The following is a 19,188-nucleotide window of genomic DNA, read 5'->3' as shown; positions in this document are numbered from 1 at the left end:
ACCCCCCCCCCCCCCCTTCCTGTCACCCATAGCTGAGAGCTCTCTGTTTACATGCCTCTTTAGATAAAAATGGGATCCAGTCAGTTCTGGTTCTGGTAGTTCCCTTCCTCTAACTTGCGGTTCTGATTCCTCAGGCCCGCAGCCATGGCCGAGGCGGGGGCCCACCTCACCTCCACCTCCATCGGCGAGCAGCCGTCCATCTTTGAGGTTCTGGCCCAGGAGTCACTGCTGGCGGCCGTCCGTCCGGCGGTGCAGCACGCCGTCAAGGTGAGTCTCCACAGTCCTGGTTCCTCGGCAGAAGCACAGCAGCTCTAACTCTGACCGGTTCAGGTTCTGGCTGAGTCCAGTCCGGCCCGCTTTGGACCTCTGTGGAGGATTTTTGATGAGCTCTACTTGCTGCTGGACCTGCTGCTCCAGAACCACTTCCTGTCCCGCCACAGCGCCTCCTTTTCCGAGAACTTCTATGGCTTAAAGAGAGTGTCAAGAGGGAGGGGACTTCCTGTGCATAAGGGGCTGCGCCGACCCGCCCACTGGCGATCTCTTCTTCTGCTGTGCCTGGTTCCGTACCTGCGGGCCAAGCTGGAGGCCCGGCTGGTGCGGCAGAGGGATGAGGAGGACTTCTCCATCCAGCTGGCCCGGTCAAGAACACGGCGGCTGTACGGCGCGGCGGTGGCGGCGTTCCCCTATATCAGCTCGGCCTGGCGGGTCTGGGTCTTCTGCCAGCAGCTGCTCTTCGTCTTTGGGTTCTCCAGAACCCACAGCCCGCTACTGTGGCTGGCTGGGGTCCGACTGACCCGACTGAGTGCTGCAGATTTCAGAAACATGGAGGCGTCCGACGACCCGGCTCGCAGCAGGTACATCCGCTTCCGTCCAGAAGGTCAAAGCTCCGCCCTGATGAGGGCGGGGCACAGTGATGTTGCAGTGAGGCCTGAACCGTGTTTGTGTGGCTGCAGGGTCGGGTGGATGATGTCACAGGCGGCGAGGGGCGTGGCCACCTCTCTCTCCACCTTCTTGTCGATGGGCGTCTTCTTCCTGCAGTTCCTGGATTGGTGGTACTCGCCAGACAACCAGAGCACCATGAGGGGGCTGACGTCCCTCCCCGCGCCCCCACCCCCCCTCCACCTGCACCAGGACTCCAACGGCCGCAGCTGCCCGCTCTGCCACAAGCCGTGCGCCAACGCCACGGCGCTGTCCACCTCCGGCTTCGTCTTCTGCTACCCCTGTATCTACGCGCACGTGAAGGCGCACCGCTGCTGTCCCGTCACCGGCGTCCCCAGCGCACCGCAACACCTCATCAAGATCTATGCGCCTGAGGGTTAGAGCGACAGCGCCACCACCTGGACGCCCCTGTGGAATGAACTGTTTTAACTTTTATACTGCTGTACAAATAACCTCCGTTTAACTTTAGTTCACCAACAAACTAAGGATTAAATAAGCGATGAAAGATGATCTGACTGAAGTTGTTTTTATCAGTGACCCGGTTGTCATCAACGCCACCCGTCCTGACCCGACCCACCCTGAACTCTCGTGAAAGTCACAGCTGTCAATCTCTTTAGGTTGAAAGGTTTATAATTTATCAACAAATACAAGAGAAAATGATTTTTCTGGCACTGAGGAAATCAAGGAATTTAAATGGGTTTTCTACTGACTGTATATGAGAATTGGACCGAGTGACTCCTCCCCCTTGGCCTTCCAAACAGGAAGAAGTACCAGCTGGCTCCAAGAAGCTAAAATCCCATAGACTATATGATATTTGAGTTCTGAAGGTGAGTTTGTGGTGAGGAGTTACTGAGCAAACTTCTCAGGGACAGATGCACCGTTTGACCATGTTTTTGGTTTAAGGCGCTCCTGTCTCAGGTGGAGGAGTTTAAACATCTTGTGGTCTTGTTCATGAGAGAGGGAAGATTGGACCGTGAGATCGACAGGTGGATTGGAGTGGTGTTTGTCGTTATGCGGTCGCTGTACCGGTCTGTTGTGGTGAAAAGAGAGCTGAGCCAGAAAGTAAAGCTCTTAACTTACCTGTCCATCTTTGTTCCAGTACTCACCTGGAATGACTGAAAGAACCAGATCCCGACTACAAGCGGCTGAAATGAGTTTCCTCTAGAGGGTGGCTGGACGCTCCCTTAGAGAGAGGGGGAGAAACTAGGAGAAAACTCTGAGTAGAGCTGCTTCTCCACATCCAGAGGAGCCAGTTGAGGTGGATCGGACATCTGGTCCGGATGCCTCCTGGACTCCTCCCTGGAGAGGTGGTCCGGGCATGTCCCACTGGGCGGAGGCCCCGGGGAAGACCAGGACACGCTGGAGTGGAGTCTCGGCTGGCCTGGGAACACTTCAGCGTCCCCCCTCAGAGGAGCTGCAGCAAGTGGACGGGGAGAGGGAGGTCTGGGGATCTTTGCTTAGACTTCTGCTCTACGACCCGGTCCTGGATGAAGGGAAGAATGTTGGAAGGAAGTAACAAAGGAAGGAAGATAGGATGTAAAGGTGTATGGAAAGAAGGGAGGATGTAAGAAAGGGAGGATGTTAGGATGTAAGGAAGTAAGGATGTACAGAAGAAAGGATGTACAGACAGACGGGCGGATGTCAAATATCTTCTTGTTGAAATGATGGACAAAGAACCCAATCAGTGATATCCCGTAGTTCCTTCCTTTTCAGTTTCTTAATGTGTTTCATTTTTTAACATTTCATTTCTATTCTGAAGAATTGTATTAACTGTTTTCCATTTTGTTTGTTTTTTTAATTGTTTTGTTTTTTTTAGATTTATTTTATTCTTAAAATGTTTTTAATTATTTGTTTTGCTTTTTTTTAATCCTTTAACACATGAGGCATTGTCGGTAATGCTTAAACACAAAATGTCTAACATAATATAATTTTTCTACCGTTAACACGATCATTCCAGTAGATCGTGAAGGAGAAAAGCGCTTTTCTCCTTCACGATCTACTGGAATGATCGTGTTAACGGTAGAAAAATGACAGTAAATCAAAGAGCATAAAGACTGGAGCTCCGGTGTTGAAGCGTTATCTGTTTTTGCATGGAGTATTTGCCCTTCAGGGCCACCGTACAAAGGTGTTTGCTTCCAAAAGTGACTAATCAGTGAATACCTGGACTTTGGTCCACTCACTAGCTGGTCTAAGCGGACCGTGGACGGATCAGAAGGACTGCAAACGCCCCCCACTGTGTGAACTGCTTTATTGACGAAGGTAACAACAAGCCCACTAAAAAAAGGAAACAGAGAATCAGAACCAACATCACAACGTTACAGTGAGAGTAATAAAAAGAGGCTTGGAGAAAATGTCCCTTTTCAGCTCCGTCAGCAGGAAAACAGGACAACCATCAGAACAACATCTCCCCCCAAAAAGATTTCTTCAACAGTGTGCATGAGCGTGTACACACACGTGCACTATTTTTGTCAGTTTATTTTTTCTCTTATGTGACTGAGTGAGACTTCATCACTGTGGCAACGAACACTGAAGAGGGGGGGGGGCATGGAATGTGATCAATTCAACACAAACAGAAACTTCAGTCAAGAGTTGAACAAGAGAACAGTAACAGAGACCCCCTCCTTAAAAAATAATAAAAAAAAGTCCAACCCCCCCAGACATCACATAAAAACCACAAATGTAGCAGAAGAGTGTGTGTGTGTGTGTGTGTGCAGCCTCTGGACAACACCCCTATGGAGCTAAACTGGGGCCAATGTTTTTGGTGTTTTGCCAAAACATTTTAAGTATCTGAAACTTTATCCTATTATAAATCAAACTTAATTATTTTCAGCTTCAGTTCTTTTTAGGTTTCAAAATTTAAATTTTAAAACTTTTTTCAGTTACAACCCTTTTTTTTCATTTTCAAATCTGAAAATGTTAAAATTGAAAACAAAAATAAAAAGAGTTGAAACAAAAAAAAAAGTTTTGAAATAAAAAAAAAGGTTTCGAAATTTACATTTTTTGTTTTAAATAAAAAAAATGTAAATTTCAAGCTAAAAATAATTCAGTTTATTTTAGAATAGCAAAGAAATGTTGTACATTTTAAATATTTTTTTGTCCAAACACCAATTTTTTTGGGGGGGTTTGTTTTATTTGGGTTTCAAATAATATTGGCCCTGATTTAGCTCCGTAGAATCTTCTTCAAATCTTCTGATTTTTGTTTTGTCAGTTTCAGAGCTTTGGTGAAACGTTTGACCGTCTAAAGCAGGGGGCTGCAACCTGTGGTTCTCTGGTTAAAGAAAATAAAACATTTTAAAAACTGTAAAAAGTAAGTATTGAAAGTAAAAAAATAAAACTTGATTAAACTCATTTACAATCAAAAGTATATTACATATCAGAAGCTTTTGAGTGCCAGATTTTTATTTTTTTGTGGATTTTAAGTGCTTGTAAAATAAATTGTCACTGAATTAGCTCTATTTAGTTTTAGATTTTGTCTGAAAATGGAAATCTAATGATTTGCTGCATTGAGGTGATCCTATGTGACACAGGAAGTCTTTTATTCTGAAAGGAATTCATGTAAAATCTCTGACAAAAATTAAAAACTCTTTCAAGTAAAAAAAAAACAACAAAAAAAACCTACATTTTATTTTTCCCCAAAAAATGTTTAAAGTTATCATAATAGTAACATTAATATAAACAGTTTCTTATTTTCCTAAAAAGTAAATAAGACTTTGATGGGTTGTTGTCAGCGAGAAATTGACCTAAATGGCTTTAAGTGTTGAAGGTTGCAGACCCCTGGTCTAAAGGCACAGAACTGTAGCTGCTGCTTCCCCTTCATCCTTCACTGAGGGACGCTGCTGTCCCATAAGCCCCACAGGCCTGCTCCATCCTGATTATTTACATTTTTTACTGCTGTGTGCTTTTTTAGAACTCTTTTAGAGCAATCAGAAAGACGTCTGCCTTGTTTCCGCCCACTTTGAGGCTGGATTCTCAGGTCATCAGCTCGAACTGAACCTCGTTGTAATGTGTCAGGGCCACAACAGCCACAACCACACAGTAATAAGTACATAAAGAAACGCAAAAAATCCATAAATAAAAAGACGTATACACATTTTTAAACAAAAAGCTCCATAAATATTAGTTTTTCACATATATTTTCATTTGTTTTTTTCAATTTTTGCATTTCAATAATTTTTTTTTTCTTTTTACTATTTCCTTATTTTTATGTATTTCAATGAAATAATGTGTCTATTTTATTCATGTATTACATCTTGTCCCTCAATGATTTTCAAAGCGCATTATCAGTAATGGCCACCAGATGGAGCTGTAGGCTGTCCATACCAAGACCTAAAAGGTTCCAGAAAACTCTGGATTCAGTGTAGCAAAAACAAACAATAAGTTTGTTTGAGTGTGGAATGATATGAACCCCCCACACAGCTAGAGCAAACAGAATGGGGGGGTCTTCTGGACCCGTGGTTCTGCTAAGAGCGACAGCTTCCGCAGCAGACTCCCTGGCAACGGAGGGTGTGGGGGTGCCGACCAGAGGCAGCTTCTCATAGTGTGTGACTGACGGTCAGTATGGGCCGGGACTGTGTGGTTCAGTTCTGTGGAGGTCCCGTAACCAACCGGATCAGCCAGGTCCGGCTCAGTGACATTAGGTAGATTGACAGCAGAATCCACAGCTCTGCTTCAGAAACTTCATACATGTGATGACTGAAGAAGGCACTGGAGCCATTAGCCCCCGCCAACACAAAACCCCCAAAACATTTCAGCTCATGTAAACTAGCTTCAGTTGATGATCTGACCTTAGGTTTGATTTTTTCTTTATTTTAAGTTTCTATGTTATTCTGTTAGTGTTTTTTAAGTTGCGGGGGTCTCACTGGGACAGATTCATGTAGAAGAGCGATAGAGCCTGAACGGGCTTGAAGGAGAGGCCAAGACGGCTGAAACACTTCCTGTGCACCGTTACAGTGAAACAGAGGGGGTATCATGGTTTGGCACATTGATGCATTTTTTGCAAAAGACAAAAAAAAAAGAAAAGAAAAAAAGCCGACGGCTGCGGGTCAGTGTTCCCGGTCCACAGGTACTGAGCTGCAGTTGCTGCTCTCTGCCTGGTGGGGCAGCGTGGTCCCCGTCACGCCGGAGGAACCTGCGAACAAATGCAGGCTGGCCTCGCCAAAGACGAGTTCTGGTTCGAGTACACTCACGTATGTACAGGTGTAGAAAATAGAGGATGCTTGTGAGATAACAAACACGAGAAAAAAGTTCTCCCCTCGTCAGCCAGAGGAAAGGTGCGGGCGGAATCAGCCTGACCGAACCCCGAGGCAGGGAGGGGTGGAGGGGGGGTGACAGAAGAGTTCAGTCAGAGTCCCTCTGTCCGGCAGTCTCTTCACGTGGCTCCAAAGAGTCCTGCTGCCATCTGTGGCTTCCTATTGGACAGAAGAAAGGCACCTGCTCCCCCCACATGCCCCCCCACAGACACAAGGCGACCAGGCGTCAGCCTCCTGCTGGACATTCAGAGCTCATGTGGAACAGGAACGGTTGGAGGGGGCAAATGAGCATCTGGTGGAGCCCCCCCCCTGTTTCCATGGAGATGCCAACAAGTCGTCTGCACTTCACTGGGAGGGGGAGGAGGAGTCGGAGCAAAAGAGTCCAAACTCCTCTTAGGACCCAATCAGAGCCCCCCCCACAACAACTCCACCGTGTGTGCACGTACGTGCACGTGTGGTGGAGGAAGAGGAGCAGGAGTGGACAAAGAGTTACTCCGAGGAAGAAAAGATGACCGGTGTGCTTCTGGTTGGAGCTCCTTCTACAAGGCAGGCTCCTCCCCAAATATCAAGCTCCTCCTACAAGATAGGCTCCTCCTCCATGGGCTCCTCTATGGACCTGCACACACAAATACACAACAGTTTGTGTCAGTTTTTCATTGCACACTCAGTAAAAGTCTATCACTAAATCCAAAACAAATAGCAGCTGCAAACAATATTGACTATTTTGCACGTTTTTCACAATAAATATATAAATCAATCAGGAACAAAGTCTTATAGACCCACAAAAAATGCAGTTTTAACATGTTCTTGTGGCATTTTTAGATAAAAAATTAAGTGTTTCTTCATTCAAATCGACAAAAAATGTTGTTTGAATAGGAGCTTAATTGTTACTAAATATGGTGGGCGGGGCAAAAGCATAGGCTCTGAGCAACTGGGAGGGTAGCGCCAAAGGTCCCGCCCACACCTCAAATGCAAGTTTGTAATAAAACTCCTGCTGCTCTGCAAGCACTAGGATTGCACGATAATCGGTTACTGATAATTTTTGGCCGATTTTGGACAGTATGACATCATACCGACAATTTGGAGATAAAATGGGCCAATAATTAAAAGTTTTAAGGATAACCAAACTATAAATCAACTTTTTTGGCTGTTGACCTCTTTAGATAGAAATTTAAAAGTGCTGTCTGTTGGTCATTGAAAAATTTTTATTTTAATTCTTGAAAATATAGTCAAAAACAGCCAGTGTGCTGCCACCTACAGGTTGAAATGAGGTATTACAGCTGAATTTTGTGATTGGTCAAACCATTTCAGATGTCTGATGTCATGATCTGCAGCTCCAGTAATAATAGTAATACTTTGAACTTGCAAATATTTTTTTCTCAACTATTTAAAAAGAATATTGTTTGATTATTAGTATTGGTATCGGCTGTAAGAGGCTGGAAAATATCGAGTATAGGTACCGGAAGTAAAAAGTCATTATTGTCCATTACTAGCAAAACTATGTCCTTAAAACCAACATAAGTTTTGGGCTAAAAACAACATAATCATGCTTAAAAGACCACTGGAAACAGATCAAATTATGATGGCAGTGGGACTAATGATATAAGCTGTCCCTTAACACAACCCCCAAAAAGAAACCTGTTGGGTGTGCACCCTCATGCTCTCCACTCCTCCATCTGAGGGTTCAGAAATTCTTGGCATTCCTGCAGCAGAACTGCTCAGGTCTGAACAAGCCTCCAAAGTCCACCAGCTGCCCAGATTTTCCTCTTTTGTTTTTGCCAGAAATCTGATCCTACGAGATGCTGCTTTCCACCTTTCAGCCCATAATCAGATTAATTCCAGTTAGAGCAGATAAGTGTCTGTTTTTGAAGTGATCCACGCCTGCAGACTCAGATCCAGATCTGCAAACAGGAAACGTGGATCCTTCCTTCCTGTGGGTTTCAGGCAAACTTATCGGAAGTTTAATCTTCAGGTTTAAGGGATTTTACTGATAGTTTTTATATTTTTATTTACATCAACTTTATTGAGGATTTGAGTTTTTTAGAGTATATAAGGCTTTCTGAGTTGCATGCTCTCATGTTTACTCCACTCCTTATCCACCCAATTACACACAGCAATGGGGGCGTGGCCATGCTGCCTTACCTTACCTACCAGAGGTAAATCTGGGCTCAGTGTCTTGGTAACTTTCACTCCATCTCCAAACCCACAGAGATAAAGATGTCACATGGATATACATAAAAAGTCACCAGGAGACTAAATTCCTGAAATTATAGTCAAAACTCTGGCTGGGAATCGGTTAAAAAAAATTAACTCATTCATCGCAATCCAGAGAAAAAAATTAATAGCAAGATATTTCTTATTTTTGTTACACTATTTGCCGACCACTTATCATCTGTGAATGAATGAAATTTACACACAAAACTGTACATTTAGCACATTTATTTTTAACTAAGGTTGCCAATTGAAAAAAATATATAAAATTAATCATTCTTTTGTGTTGTGATCAAACACCATTAATCACAATGTTTTACTAAGTAAATTTGATATGGCTTTTGAGCAAAAGCAGACCAGACAGAAATTTATCTTTAATTGTTTTTTTCTGAAATGTTTAAATTTATCAAGTGTTAACTCAGATATCCCCAAAGTGTCATTGGTGCACACAAAAACAAATCAACAGTAAGATGAGAAGAACTCTAAAGACTTTCATGTCTATGTTGAAAAGTTACAGTAAATCCAAAACCTAAACGCTGGAGCTCCGGTGTTAAAGTGTTTCATGCATCTACAGGGTGGATCACTGTGCTCACCTGCCACTGTCTATGCTCTCCGGAACAGAAACGGGCTGCTCCACGTCCACGCTCAGTGACGCCATGGCACTGACCGTTTCCGCCTCGTCCTTCTCTGACTGCGTCCCCTGAGCGCCGTCAGGCTGCGAGCGGCCGCCGGTCTGGGACAAAGCTTGAAGACAGGACCAGTGTTTACCTGACAGACAGACAAACAGGAGGACAGTGAGCCACGGGGCAGCACCACAACAAGAACCAGGATTGTGGGTGTGTGCCGGGTACTTTGGATCTCGATGACCCGCTCCAAGGAGGCACAAGCTTTGGGACAGGGATTATCCAGCGGCCACTGGAACGGAGAATCACTCTGGGGTAGACAAGAGGGGCGTGTTAATGGTTTCATCTTTGCATCTCAGTGCCTCATGTTAGTCCACATGTGTCAAAGGGAAAGCCCGGGGCCGGATCCGGCCCTCTGGGTAATTCTATCCGGCCCTCCAGATCATTGTATTTTATTGTTATTAATGTCCCGATGTTATCTTGTGCTCATTTCTAACTTGTATAATTTTGACTAAATATGTTTTTATGGAAAGTAAAATATAAAAAGTTATTTAAGGTTTAAGTTGATTTATTCTGTAATAATATTCCTGCCTTTTTATTATTTATAATTATGTTAAAAAGTTACATTAGCTGTTTTGGCTAATTTATGTTTTTTAAGTTTTTTTAGGCTGTTTTGAAGTTAGGCTGATATTTTTATGGTAGCGGTTTGGTAAATTTAGAGGTTTCTTTTTCTTTTTTTGTGGCTATTTTGAAGTTTTGCTATTTTTTCAGCTACATGAAAGCTGTTTTGTCGGATTTAAATGTTTTTATTACGTTTTTTAGGCTGTTTTGGAGTAAGGCTAATATTTACATGCTAGCTGTTTTGGCTAATTTGGGCTTTTTTCAGTTTTTTAGACTATTTCGAAGTTCAGCTAATTTATCAGCTACATGCTCACTGTTTAGGCTCACCTTAGTTTTTTTTTTTGTTTTTAGGCTAATTTGTCATTTTGCTAATATTTTAGCTGGCTATCAGGTTCAACGTTTTCAGGTACTGGCTTCGATGATTTCAGCTCTGAACTTCAGCGTTTTCAGCTATCAGCTTCAGTGTTCTCAGCCATCAATTTCAGCATCTTCATCTATCAGCACTATCATCTTCAGCAACCAAATTCATCTTACAGCATTCACACTAGAATTATCACAGGTAATGCTATATATCTGGTTTATAATTATGTTAAAAATTTATGGTTTTTAAAGTTTTAAATGTAGTTTCAGAGTGTTCAATAAATGTTTATCCTGTTCGGCCCGTGACCTAAGGTGTGTTTTGGATTTTGGCCCTTTGTGTGGTTGAGTTTGACACCCCTGTGTTAAACCTTGACACCCGAGGGGTTCTTACCAGGTCTCCCAGCAGGGCAGACACGCAGGCCTCCGACGCGTCACAGATGGCAGTGAGGTCATGACCCCCCTCCAAAGCCATGACCACCCGCCCACCCGCCAGACCCATCAGCAGCTGGGTGAGCGTTCCGAAACCTGCCACCACCAGACGAAGTCAGCAAGAAGCTCCAGAGCAGACAGACCGAGGAGCTGCAGAGGCTCCACACTCACATTTGGCAGACACGTTGTAGCCCCCCAGAGGAGACTGGTGACCCTCCACTGCATCAAAGCCCGCAGACACCAGAACCACATCTGGACTGAACCTCTCGGCAATGGGCATGACCACACTCCTGCAGAACCAGAAGGAGACAGACTCGAAACTAGATTCCAGAATCAATGGAATCACATTTTTGTATGTAAAAAGCTTCAAAGACCCACTCCAACTATATTTTAATCTAATGTAAAAGCGATCCCAGTGATCTTCTAATTATAATTATGCTGTTTTTTGGTTGTTTTCTGGGACATAGTTTCTGCAGAGCAACAGGAGTTCATTAAAAATTCAGCTCACCTACACATCTACAGGTAGGAATGAGCAATTTATCGGCAACAACAACAATAATTTGAGTTTATCGGTATCAGACCAATCCTATTGTGACTGTTTTCAGATGCACTTTATTTTTGACATGCATACTGGTACCCAACAGATCCTTGGCACTGGGAAGATTATTGTAATTATTCTGACTGCTTGCAGGACAGATTTTTCCTGGAGGGAGCGGTTTATATCATTCTGACATCAGCACGATTCCACCCGCTCGTTTTCGTGGGTATGGGAGGGGCTGCTGCAGACAGAGCAGGTTTTCAGAGGATTACTCTTAAATGCATGAACGGATCAAAATACCTCTTTGAGGTTCTTTATAGTGAGGAATGAACAGTAAAATACACCTAGAAGCTCAAAGAGTAGAATTTTCATGGTAGGGCCCTTTAAATTGTTCTAAAAAAGGAAGGTTTTGAAGAAGATAAAAATTGTTATTCATCATGGATTACCAAGGAGATATATTGATTATTACAATGTTTGCCATATCAAGATACTACAGGTATCGTGAATCATGTATTGTGAATCGTCTTATAAGTTATCCTGAAATTCCCAGCACTACTATACATGCACATTTATGGTTTTATTTTGTTTCCACAAGTACTATGTTATTATTTGTGTGAACATAATTTCACAACAGCAAAATACTTACTGTTTTTTTTTACATAAAAACTATAACTCTGTGAGAGTCGGCCTAGCAGCTGCTGAAAACAGACTCTGCCAGTTTGCCACAGAGCTGAACCTGTTACCATCCACACAGGAAACTACCAAACTGTCTGAGGAAAGCTCGTCTGAGGCTTTAGTTTTCCTCCATCCATGTCTATCAATGAGCCGCATCTGTTTACCTAAAAGCATTGAGGTACTCCACATCACCCATAGGGGGCTCCACTCCTCCGGTCCATGCTATGTTCACGTTAAAGCCCACACCTGCTCCTGACCCCACCTGCAGAGAGGAAACAATGAGCTGCCATGTTTCCACGGAGATGCTCACAGAAAGGAAAAAAATAGAGATTAAAAACTGATAGTAACTCCTAAAGGAACCAATGAAATGAGTGGAATTAAACATGATGAATTGGTAGAACTCTGTCACTCAGTATCATGCTTATTATAACGATTCGGTTCATTTAGAATTAGGTAGGGACAAAAACAAATGTTTTTTAAACCATAACTTTGGTTAAATTATGAATTAAGCATCCAGTCTGCAGGAAGTCTGTATTGTCTGTCTGTCATCTGTCGGTTGTATGTTTTTGTGCATCTTTTGTATGTCTGTAGTGTGTACCTCCTCAGGGGCTCCACTGCCAGGGAAGAAGTTTCCATCGTCATAGCGATGCAGTGAGATGTAGAGCACGCTGGGATCCGTGTAAAAGGCCTGCTGGGTGCCGTTTCCATGGTGAATGTCCTGCGAGTCACATGACCAGAGAAAGTGTAAAAGAGAGGCAGAGGTTGGATGTTGTGTGGCTCAGCTCAATAGAAGCTGAGACCGGGCAGGACCACCTGAGAGTTTCTGTTTATATCAGAACATATAACATTATTGTTATCAATGGCCCGATGTTATCTTGCACTTATTTATAACTTAAAAAATGTGTTTTTATAGAGAGTAAAATATTGAAAGCTGTTTAAGGTTTAAGTTGATTTATTCTGGACTAATATTCCTGCCTTTATATTATTCATAATTATGTTAAAAAGTTACAGTTTTAAAGTTTTGGATTTGTCATTCTGTTAGCTTTTTGGACTACTTTGGTATTAACTAAGATTTTTTAGGCTGTTTGGGAGCTTAGATAATATTTCTGCTACATGCTAGCTGTTTTGGCTTTTTTGATATTTTAGTTTTTTAGGCTAATTTAGCATTTAGCTAATATTTTAGCTGGCTATCAGCTTCAGCGTTTTCAGCTATCAGCACTAGCATCTTCAGCAGCCAAATTCAGTTTACAGCATTCACACTAGTATTATTGCAGGTAATCTAGTTCATAATTATGTTAAAATGTTACGGTTTTAAAGTTTTAAAAATGTAGCTGTAGTGTCCTCAATAAATGTTTATCCTGTTCGGCCCGCGACCTAAGATGTGTTTTGGATTTTGGCCCCTTGTGTGATTGAGTTTGACACCCCTGCTCTAGAATTAAAGGCTTCTGGCTATCTCTATTCCTTACCTCTGTAACACCTGAGGTGTCGTCAGTGACGCTTAAGCACAAAATCTTTAACATACTGAATCTTTTCAACCGGTAACACAATAATTCTGAAGGAGAAAGCCGGCTCGTCGACAGGTAATGACTAGGTTAATGAATGGTTACTGACTGCAGAAACGAGAACAAAGTTTTAGAAGTTGAACTTATAGGAGCATGGCTAGAGCTTCCTCTGGAAAAGTGGGAAACACCATCAGAAAACCTAAAGTTTCAGAGCTAGGGGTGTGCAAAAATTTTAGAAATTATTTTTACCAGTTATCGGAGTATCGCGATATCATTGACATCGTGAACCATGTATCGTATCGTGAGGTACCCATCGATTCCCATCTCTTTTCAGAGCTGCTCACCCAGTCCACGATGAGGATCTTCCCCACGCCCAGCTTCTGCTGCAGCAGCTTAGCAGCTATGGCGACGGAGTTAAAGAAACAGAACCCCCTATCAGACAAACACACACCGGACAGAATCAGAACCGGTCCAGAACCAAGGGCCCACAATGTTGCTCTGCTCTGACCAGAGGAGGACTCACATGGCTGTGGACTCCTCAGCGTGGTGGCCCGGCGGACGCACGACGGCGAAACCATTCTGAGCAAACACATAAAGGGAGAGTGAGGCCAGCGTCCACTGGGGGGTGCAGTTGCATTAGCTGAGGGAGGGGGGGTGGGGGGTTGATTACCTTCAGCTCTCCTGCAGCCACTTTGAAGGCAAGCTCGATAACGGAGCCCACAGCCATGCGGACCGCGGCTGAGGAGTGCATCTCATTCCACACAGTGTCACTGTCCACCTGGGGGGGGGAAGGGGATATCAGATGAGTCAGGCTGGTTTTAAAAACACTAACAGATCAGACGGAGCGACAGAGAAGAGCAGCCTCACCCCGATTCCTCCACAGGGAAGGACGGCGTACATCTTCTGACTGATGGGACCTGAGGACAAACAGAGTCTGAACAGAACTGAAGGTCTGAACCGCTGATCCACAGCAGCTTCCTCTCCCAGCTGGGGTTAAATCAAGTGAGATCCACACTGATCACTACATTCTGTGGCTTTATTTTTAATCGGCATTGCTTGTCATTTTAAGACAGAAAAGTGTAAAAACAATAAATGTATAAATGAGTGACACTTTTATTCAGTTTCTATCCCTGTTTTTACAATTTTTGTACAACTCACTCAACTCACCATTTCTTATTTAAAAAACATTTAAAACAAAAGGACAAAAAGATGAATTAAAGGTCATATGTAGTTATATGTTTTTATAAAGATGCAAAACGTGTTTTTTTATTGAGTATCAGTTTAAAATACTGAGGTAGTACCATAGGCTCAGAAACATAACAAAACAGATGTTGGTAAAGTTACTATCATGCTTGTACATATTAACAATTATCATCAGTAGTTCTCTTAAATGGTAGCAACTATTTAATTCTTAAAAAAAATAAACAAAAATGTTGCATTTAGTGACTTAAATTGCACTGAAATGAAAATTGTTGCAACAATCAAAGATCATAGTCTTACTTCAGCCTTTAAGAAAGTTGGATTTGCAATCATGACCTTCTGTTTTTTAATAATAAATATGAATTATGCCTATTTCTGGCACAAACAAAGTAAAAAAGAACCAAGCATCTTTCAAAATGTGATTTCTTTATAGCCAATATTGTGCTAAACAAGATAATCTGTGCTTTTAACTGATAAAAGATCAAAGTTTTTACCAAAGTTTTGCTTTGCATATAAAATCTGTTCATTCTGGAGGTAGAGTTGAACAAACAAGACGTCTTCAGGTCAACAGGATGTAAAAACCTACATAGTTTATCATCTAAGTGAACCTCAGACATCAATGTATACATTTAACTAATCTAAAGCAAATAAATGATAATTAAGTAATCCTTACTTTAGAAATTACTATTTTATTTTTCTTCTATTTATTTATTTTGTTCTTTCTCCTCTTTGTCCTCAGCAGTCTTACTCTGCTGGGTTTTGTTATTTTAGGTTGGATCTTGGTAGTCTTAGTTTTCAGGCTTTGTTTATTTGTTCCTTTAGGTAGTTTTCGTTAAGCAGCCATTAACAGGAGCTGCTGACTCTGACGGTCGACATGTCTGGATCAGCAGTCTCCATGACTTATTTTATGTTGGTTCAAGGAGCCACCATGGAGAGAGAAAAGAGACACATGTGGATCTGGAGCTGCAGGTTGAAGACTCCTGGTTTAGGTTGACCAAGCGTTAGCATTAGCAGTCCTATGGGAAATTCCATTATCCATTAGCATCAAGCTAGCAGACTTTAGCTTTATGTGCTTGATCGATCTATATTTATATGGATCAGTTATTGAACTATTAGGCTTAGATCGATTCAACTCGATTAATTGATCTCATCAACCTGCTCCTAACCTTTACCACATTCAAGTGAACAGAATTCAACAGGGCAAAGTAAAGTCTGAACCTCTGTTGGGTTCACCTATTTGCAAATGCAAAACTTAAGCTTTAAAATAATCAAAACATTGAATTTAAAAATAAATTCTCTCTTAAAGTATCTAAACACATTTTGTGGAACAGCAAATGTGTTTTTAAGTTGATGTGTTCGCTGTAGATCTGGTCTTTATTTGAGTTTTGTGTGGGCTGATTGATCATTTTGTTATCATTAGTAGTTCCAGTGATTGTGCTCTGAGCCCCTCAGTGGGGTACATGCTGGCTGTTATTTAAACAGCTCTGATCTAAGCTGTGCCGTCACACACAGACTCATACTTACCCAGGAGCTTCTTGTGGTCCAGTTTGTGCCGATTGAGTGGGCTGGTTCCGTACAGCAGCGTGTGAAACTCCGAATGAACGGACTGGATCTCATCCAGAGAAGCTTTCCGTCCACGGATTCTCTGCTCACAGACACACAGGGAGGACATGTGTGAGTTTTTCTCAACAGTGTACGTGTGGGTGTGCATGTGTGTGCGTGCGCACCTCACAGCGGCCCAGTAGGCCTGTCTCCTGCAGTCTGGACCAGATGCTCTGGACCCGGCCTGCGTGCTCTGGATGGATGTGGGCGTTTCCGCACACACACTGGTGTTTCAGCATCAGACTGTCATAGACCAGACCTGGGGAGGGAAGAGGCGGCAACAGTCAGGTTCCCTCCAACAGAAGCAGAGTTGCGGTCTGTGACCCCGCCCCCTGCCATGCAGCTGTCTTTGGAGGAAGAATTCCAGGGTGTGGAGCGTGAACGTCTCCTGGCCTGCATCAAAGATACCCGTCACATTCATTGTTCTGCTCATGTTCTCTTGCATTCTTCCTCTGTATACTTTTCCTCTGTTTTAGTATTTGACCTTTGAGGAAAACATTTGTCGCCCTTTTTCGCCTAAAGGCAAAAAGGGTGCTAACATGCTGCAGTTTCAGACAATTTTTGAGCATTTTCAGGGAACACCTTTATGTTTGTCTGAGAGCGAGGCCCAACACTAACAAGCTCAAGATGACAGAGTAAAGCTGCGTTTGCACACACCACGGTTAGCATTGAGTTTCATTGTACAGTAGATGTACAGACACAATCAGAAGTTCAGAGTGTTAGGCGCAGCGGTCAGGCAGCAGTGCGTTTTGGCCGTCGTGCAATACAGAGGACAGAGGGGTCAAAGAGCTGAACTCTAGCAAAGAATTTGCATTGCATCAACCATTTAGGTAGTCAGCTTTAGCTTAATGATGCAAACAGCTGCTGGAATCTAAAACAAACATGGAGGAAAATCTTTTTCTCCTCCTGAGCTTTATTTGGTGGAGACAATTAAAAAAAGGTCCTCTAATTTTATTCTTATTAGTATTTTTTTTCTTTTCTCAAACTAATGTGGGATAGAAAGTCTTCAAACTAGATCACAGAGAGACAGAAGTACCGCTGAAAGCAGTCGTCATTCAGATGTGATTACTGATGCTTTTGTAGACCTCTAAAATAATTACAGTATTTTCCAGAGTATAAGTCGCTTTTTTCATAGTTTAACCAGGGGTGTGACTTATACTCAGGAGCGACTTATTTGTGGATGTTTTTAAACATAAATAGGCTCATATATTTGTTATTTTTCCACTAGCAACTGGTTGCCCTTTAACAGTTGTTTCTGCTAACAACACTAGAGGGCGCTGTGTTTTCTTCTTACAGTGCCAGAAGAAGTGTCGTCCAAAACAAACATGGAGGAGAATCTCATTCTCTTAAATTTTGATACTTTTCTCATTTGCATCAAAGCATTGTTGTTATTGTTTTTATTTTTTGCCATGGCAAATCTAGAAGTGCGACTTATACCCCAGAGCAACTTATATATGGTTTTCTTCTTGTCCCACGGGTGTCTGGGGCGTCAAATACATAAACATTTCTTTGGACAAGAGTTGCTGACGTGCATCGATAGACAGACAGCAGACAGAATTTGGCACACAAGCCACGTTTGTTGTGAACACACCATAAGACGCCACACCCCCACCTGTCACTGATGTGCCGCACTGAGGCCTTTCTGACTGAAGTATGTTTATGTGAAGGGAGGGTAGAAACCAGAGCCTATCACAGCTCTAGATGATCACCAATGAGTAGCTATAACACGCTGAACTGACCCGTTGTGAAGAGGTGCTTGATAGGACTGACAGTTGCCGTGGGAGACGACTTGGCCCGTCCCAGATGTTTGTGGGCCAACGAGGACTGGAAGACGCCCAGCGGCTGCAGGGGCTGCCAGAGACGGAGACAGACATCCTTGCATCAGCACCAGAACCATGCGGGTCAGACACCCGTCTCACACATGTGAACGCTCATGCATTCTGTGACCTTTCAGCTGACTGACCCGTCTGACACACATACAAACACACAGTCATAAACGTGACACTCTCACCTGCACCGTGTGACTTTTCGGCTGTCTGAACATTGCACCTTAATGATAAAAAACAATCAAATCATTACCAGCCTTGAGCGTTTGTGCGTCTGTGTGTGTCTGTGCGCTGGATTTGCACAAACACACACACACTGTGAAGGGACTATTAATAGAGTGTTGCTGTGCTCCTGCTGTGCGCCGGCTGACTCATCGTGTGTGGGTGCACACTCGAACACGTACACGCAGACCTGAGTCCAGCGCCTGAGTCATCAGCTGGTGATGTCACTGTGGCGTCAACACTACGTCTGCTTGTGTGAGCCTTTCAACCACTCTGTTGTTCAGCCCCCTCAGGAGATTTCTGGCTCTTCTTTTGGTCACTTTTGTTGTTGTAGATGTAGAATATGAAGCAGTTATACGTGCGTTGAAAGTGATATGGAAAGCCTTCAAAAACTTACAGTTCTTCGAGGACAGGAACTTTAGCAAAAGTTCTTGTTTTGGGGTTTTATTTCCCTTTAAGTTACATGTCTGTATCCAAATATTTGGCATTTAAGGCCTTTTATTAATGACTTCTAGATGCAAACATTAAAAGTAAAAATTAAAGTGAAAGTCCTGTTTGTTGTCACATTTGTGAAATTTGCATTTGAGCCATCCCCTGGGGGAGTGGTGAGCTGCAGACACATTTGGGAATTATTTGGTGGTTTAACCCCCAATTCAACCCCTTAATGCAGAATATCAAAAAAGGAAGCATTGGGTCTCACCCTTTTTTTCAGTTTTTGAGCCTAATTTGGAGCTTGGCTAATATTTTAGCTTTATGCTAACTGTTTTGGCTAAATTTCACATTGTACCAGTTTGTTGGGCTAATTTGCCATTTAGCTAATATTTCAGCTACGCACTAGCTGTTTTGGCTGTTTTAGGCTTTTTTCAGTTTTTAGGTTGATTTGGAGATGAGCTAATATTTTAGCCTTATGCTAGCTGTTTTGACTAAATTAGACATCTAACCAGTTTTTTTCCCTTTTTTTGCTAGTTTTGGCTTTTTCTCAGTTTTTAGGCTATTTTGGAGTTTAGCTAATATTTCAGCAACATGCTCAAAGTTTTGGCTAAAATAGTTTTTTTTTTTAGTTTTTTTAGGCTTAATTTCGGATTTTGCTAATATTTGAGCTAGCTATCAGTTTCAGTGTTTGCAGCTATTAGCTTCAGCATGTTTAGTTGTTAAATTCAGCATATTCTATTAGCACTAGCATCGTCAGCA

The 19,188-nt window shown here is 42.7% G+C and overlaps 2 protein-coding genes across 9 annotated transcripts in view; one reads left to right on the top strand and one right to left on the bottom strand.

Moving 5' to 3' along the window:
- pex12 (peroxisomal biogenesis factor 12) overlaps positions 1-2,620 on the top strand; it is a 3,259-nt gene extending 639 nt beyond the window's left edge. For 2 of the 3 annotated variants that reach the window (XM_024272656.2, XM_024272655.2), the window contains exons 2-3: positions 135-267; positions 331-2,620. In XM_024272656.2, the coding sequence (XP_024128424.1) occupies positions 145-267; positions 331-1,320 (1,113 nt within the window). In that variant the 5' untranslated portion in view covers positions 135-144 and the 3' untranslated portion in view covers positions 1,321-2,620. The remainder of the gene's footprint in view (positions 1-134; positions 268-330) is intronic. The other variant, XM_036213376.1, reaches the window with a different exon arrangement.
- A 1,911-nt stretch (positions 2,621-4,531) lies between these two features.
- hdac5 (histone deacetylase 5) overlaps positions 4,532-19,188 on the bottom strand; it is a 67,732-nt gene continuing 53,075 nt past the window's right edge. For 5 of the 6 annotated variants that reach the window (XM_024272633.2, XM_024272631.2, XM_024272630.2 and 2 more), the window contains 14 exons: positions 17,689-17,800; positions 16,075-16,208; positions 15,872-15,992; positions 14,015-14,064; positions 13,818-13,925; positions 13,671-13,726; positions 13,492-13,579; positions 12,244-12,363; positions 11,810-11,907; positions 10,604-10,722; positions 10,395-10,528; positions 9,251-9,332; positions 8,993-9,167; positions 4,532-6,804 (listed from right to left, as the gene is read on the bottom strand). In XM_024272633.2, the coding sequence (XP_024128401.1) occupies positions 6,765-6,804; positions 8,993-9,167; positions 9,251-9,332; positions 10,395-10,528; positions 10,604-10,722; positions 11,810-11,907; positions 12,244-12,363; positions 13,492-13,579; positions 13,671-13,726; positions 13,818-13,925; positions 14,015-14,064; positions 15,872-15,992; positions 16,075-16,208; positions 17,689-17,800 (1,437 nt within the window). In that variant the 3' untranslated portion in view covers positions 4,532-6,764. Of the gene's footprint in view, positions 6,805-8,992; positions 9,168-9,250; positions 9,333-10,394; positions 10,529-10,603; positions 10,723-11,809; positions 11,908-12,243; positions 12,364-13,491; positions 13,580-13,670; positions 13,727-13,817; positions 13,926-14,014; positions 14,065-15,871; positions 15,993-16,074; positions 16,209-17,688; positions 17,801-19,188 lie in introns of those variants that run through there. The other variant, XR_004948369.1, reaches the window with a different exon arrangement.

The sequence above is a fragment of the Oryzias melastigma genome, linkage group LG8, assembly GCF_002922805.2.
Source record: "Oryzias melastigma strain HK-1 linkage group LG8, ASM292280v2, whole genome shotgun sequence".
Taxonomy (NCBI): Eukaryota; Metazoa; Chordata; class Actinopteri; order Beloniformes; family Adrianichthyidae; genus Oryzias; species Oryzias melastigma.
Note: the sequence above shows the minus strand (reverse complement) of the source record. Positions and strands in the feature narration are given on the sequence as shown.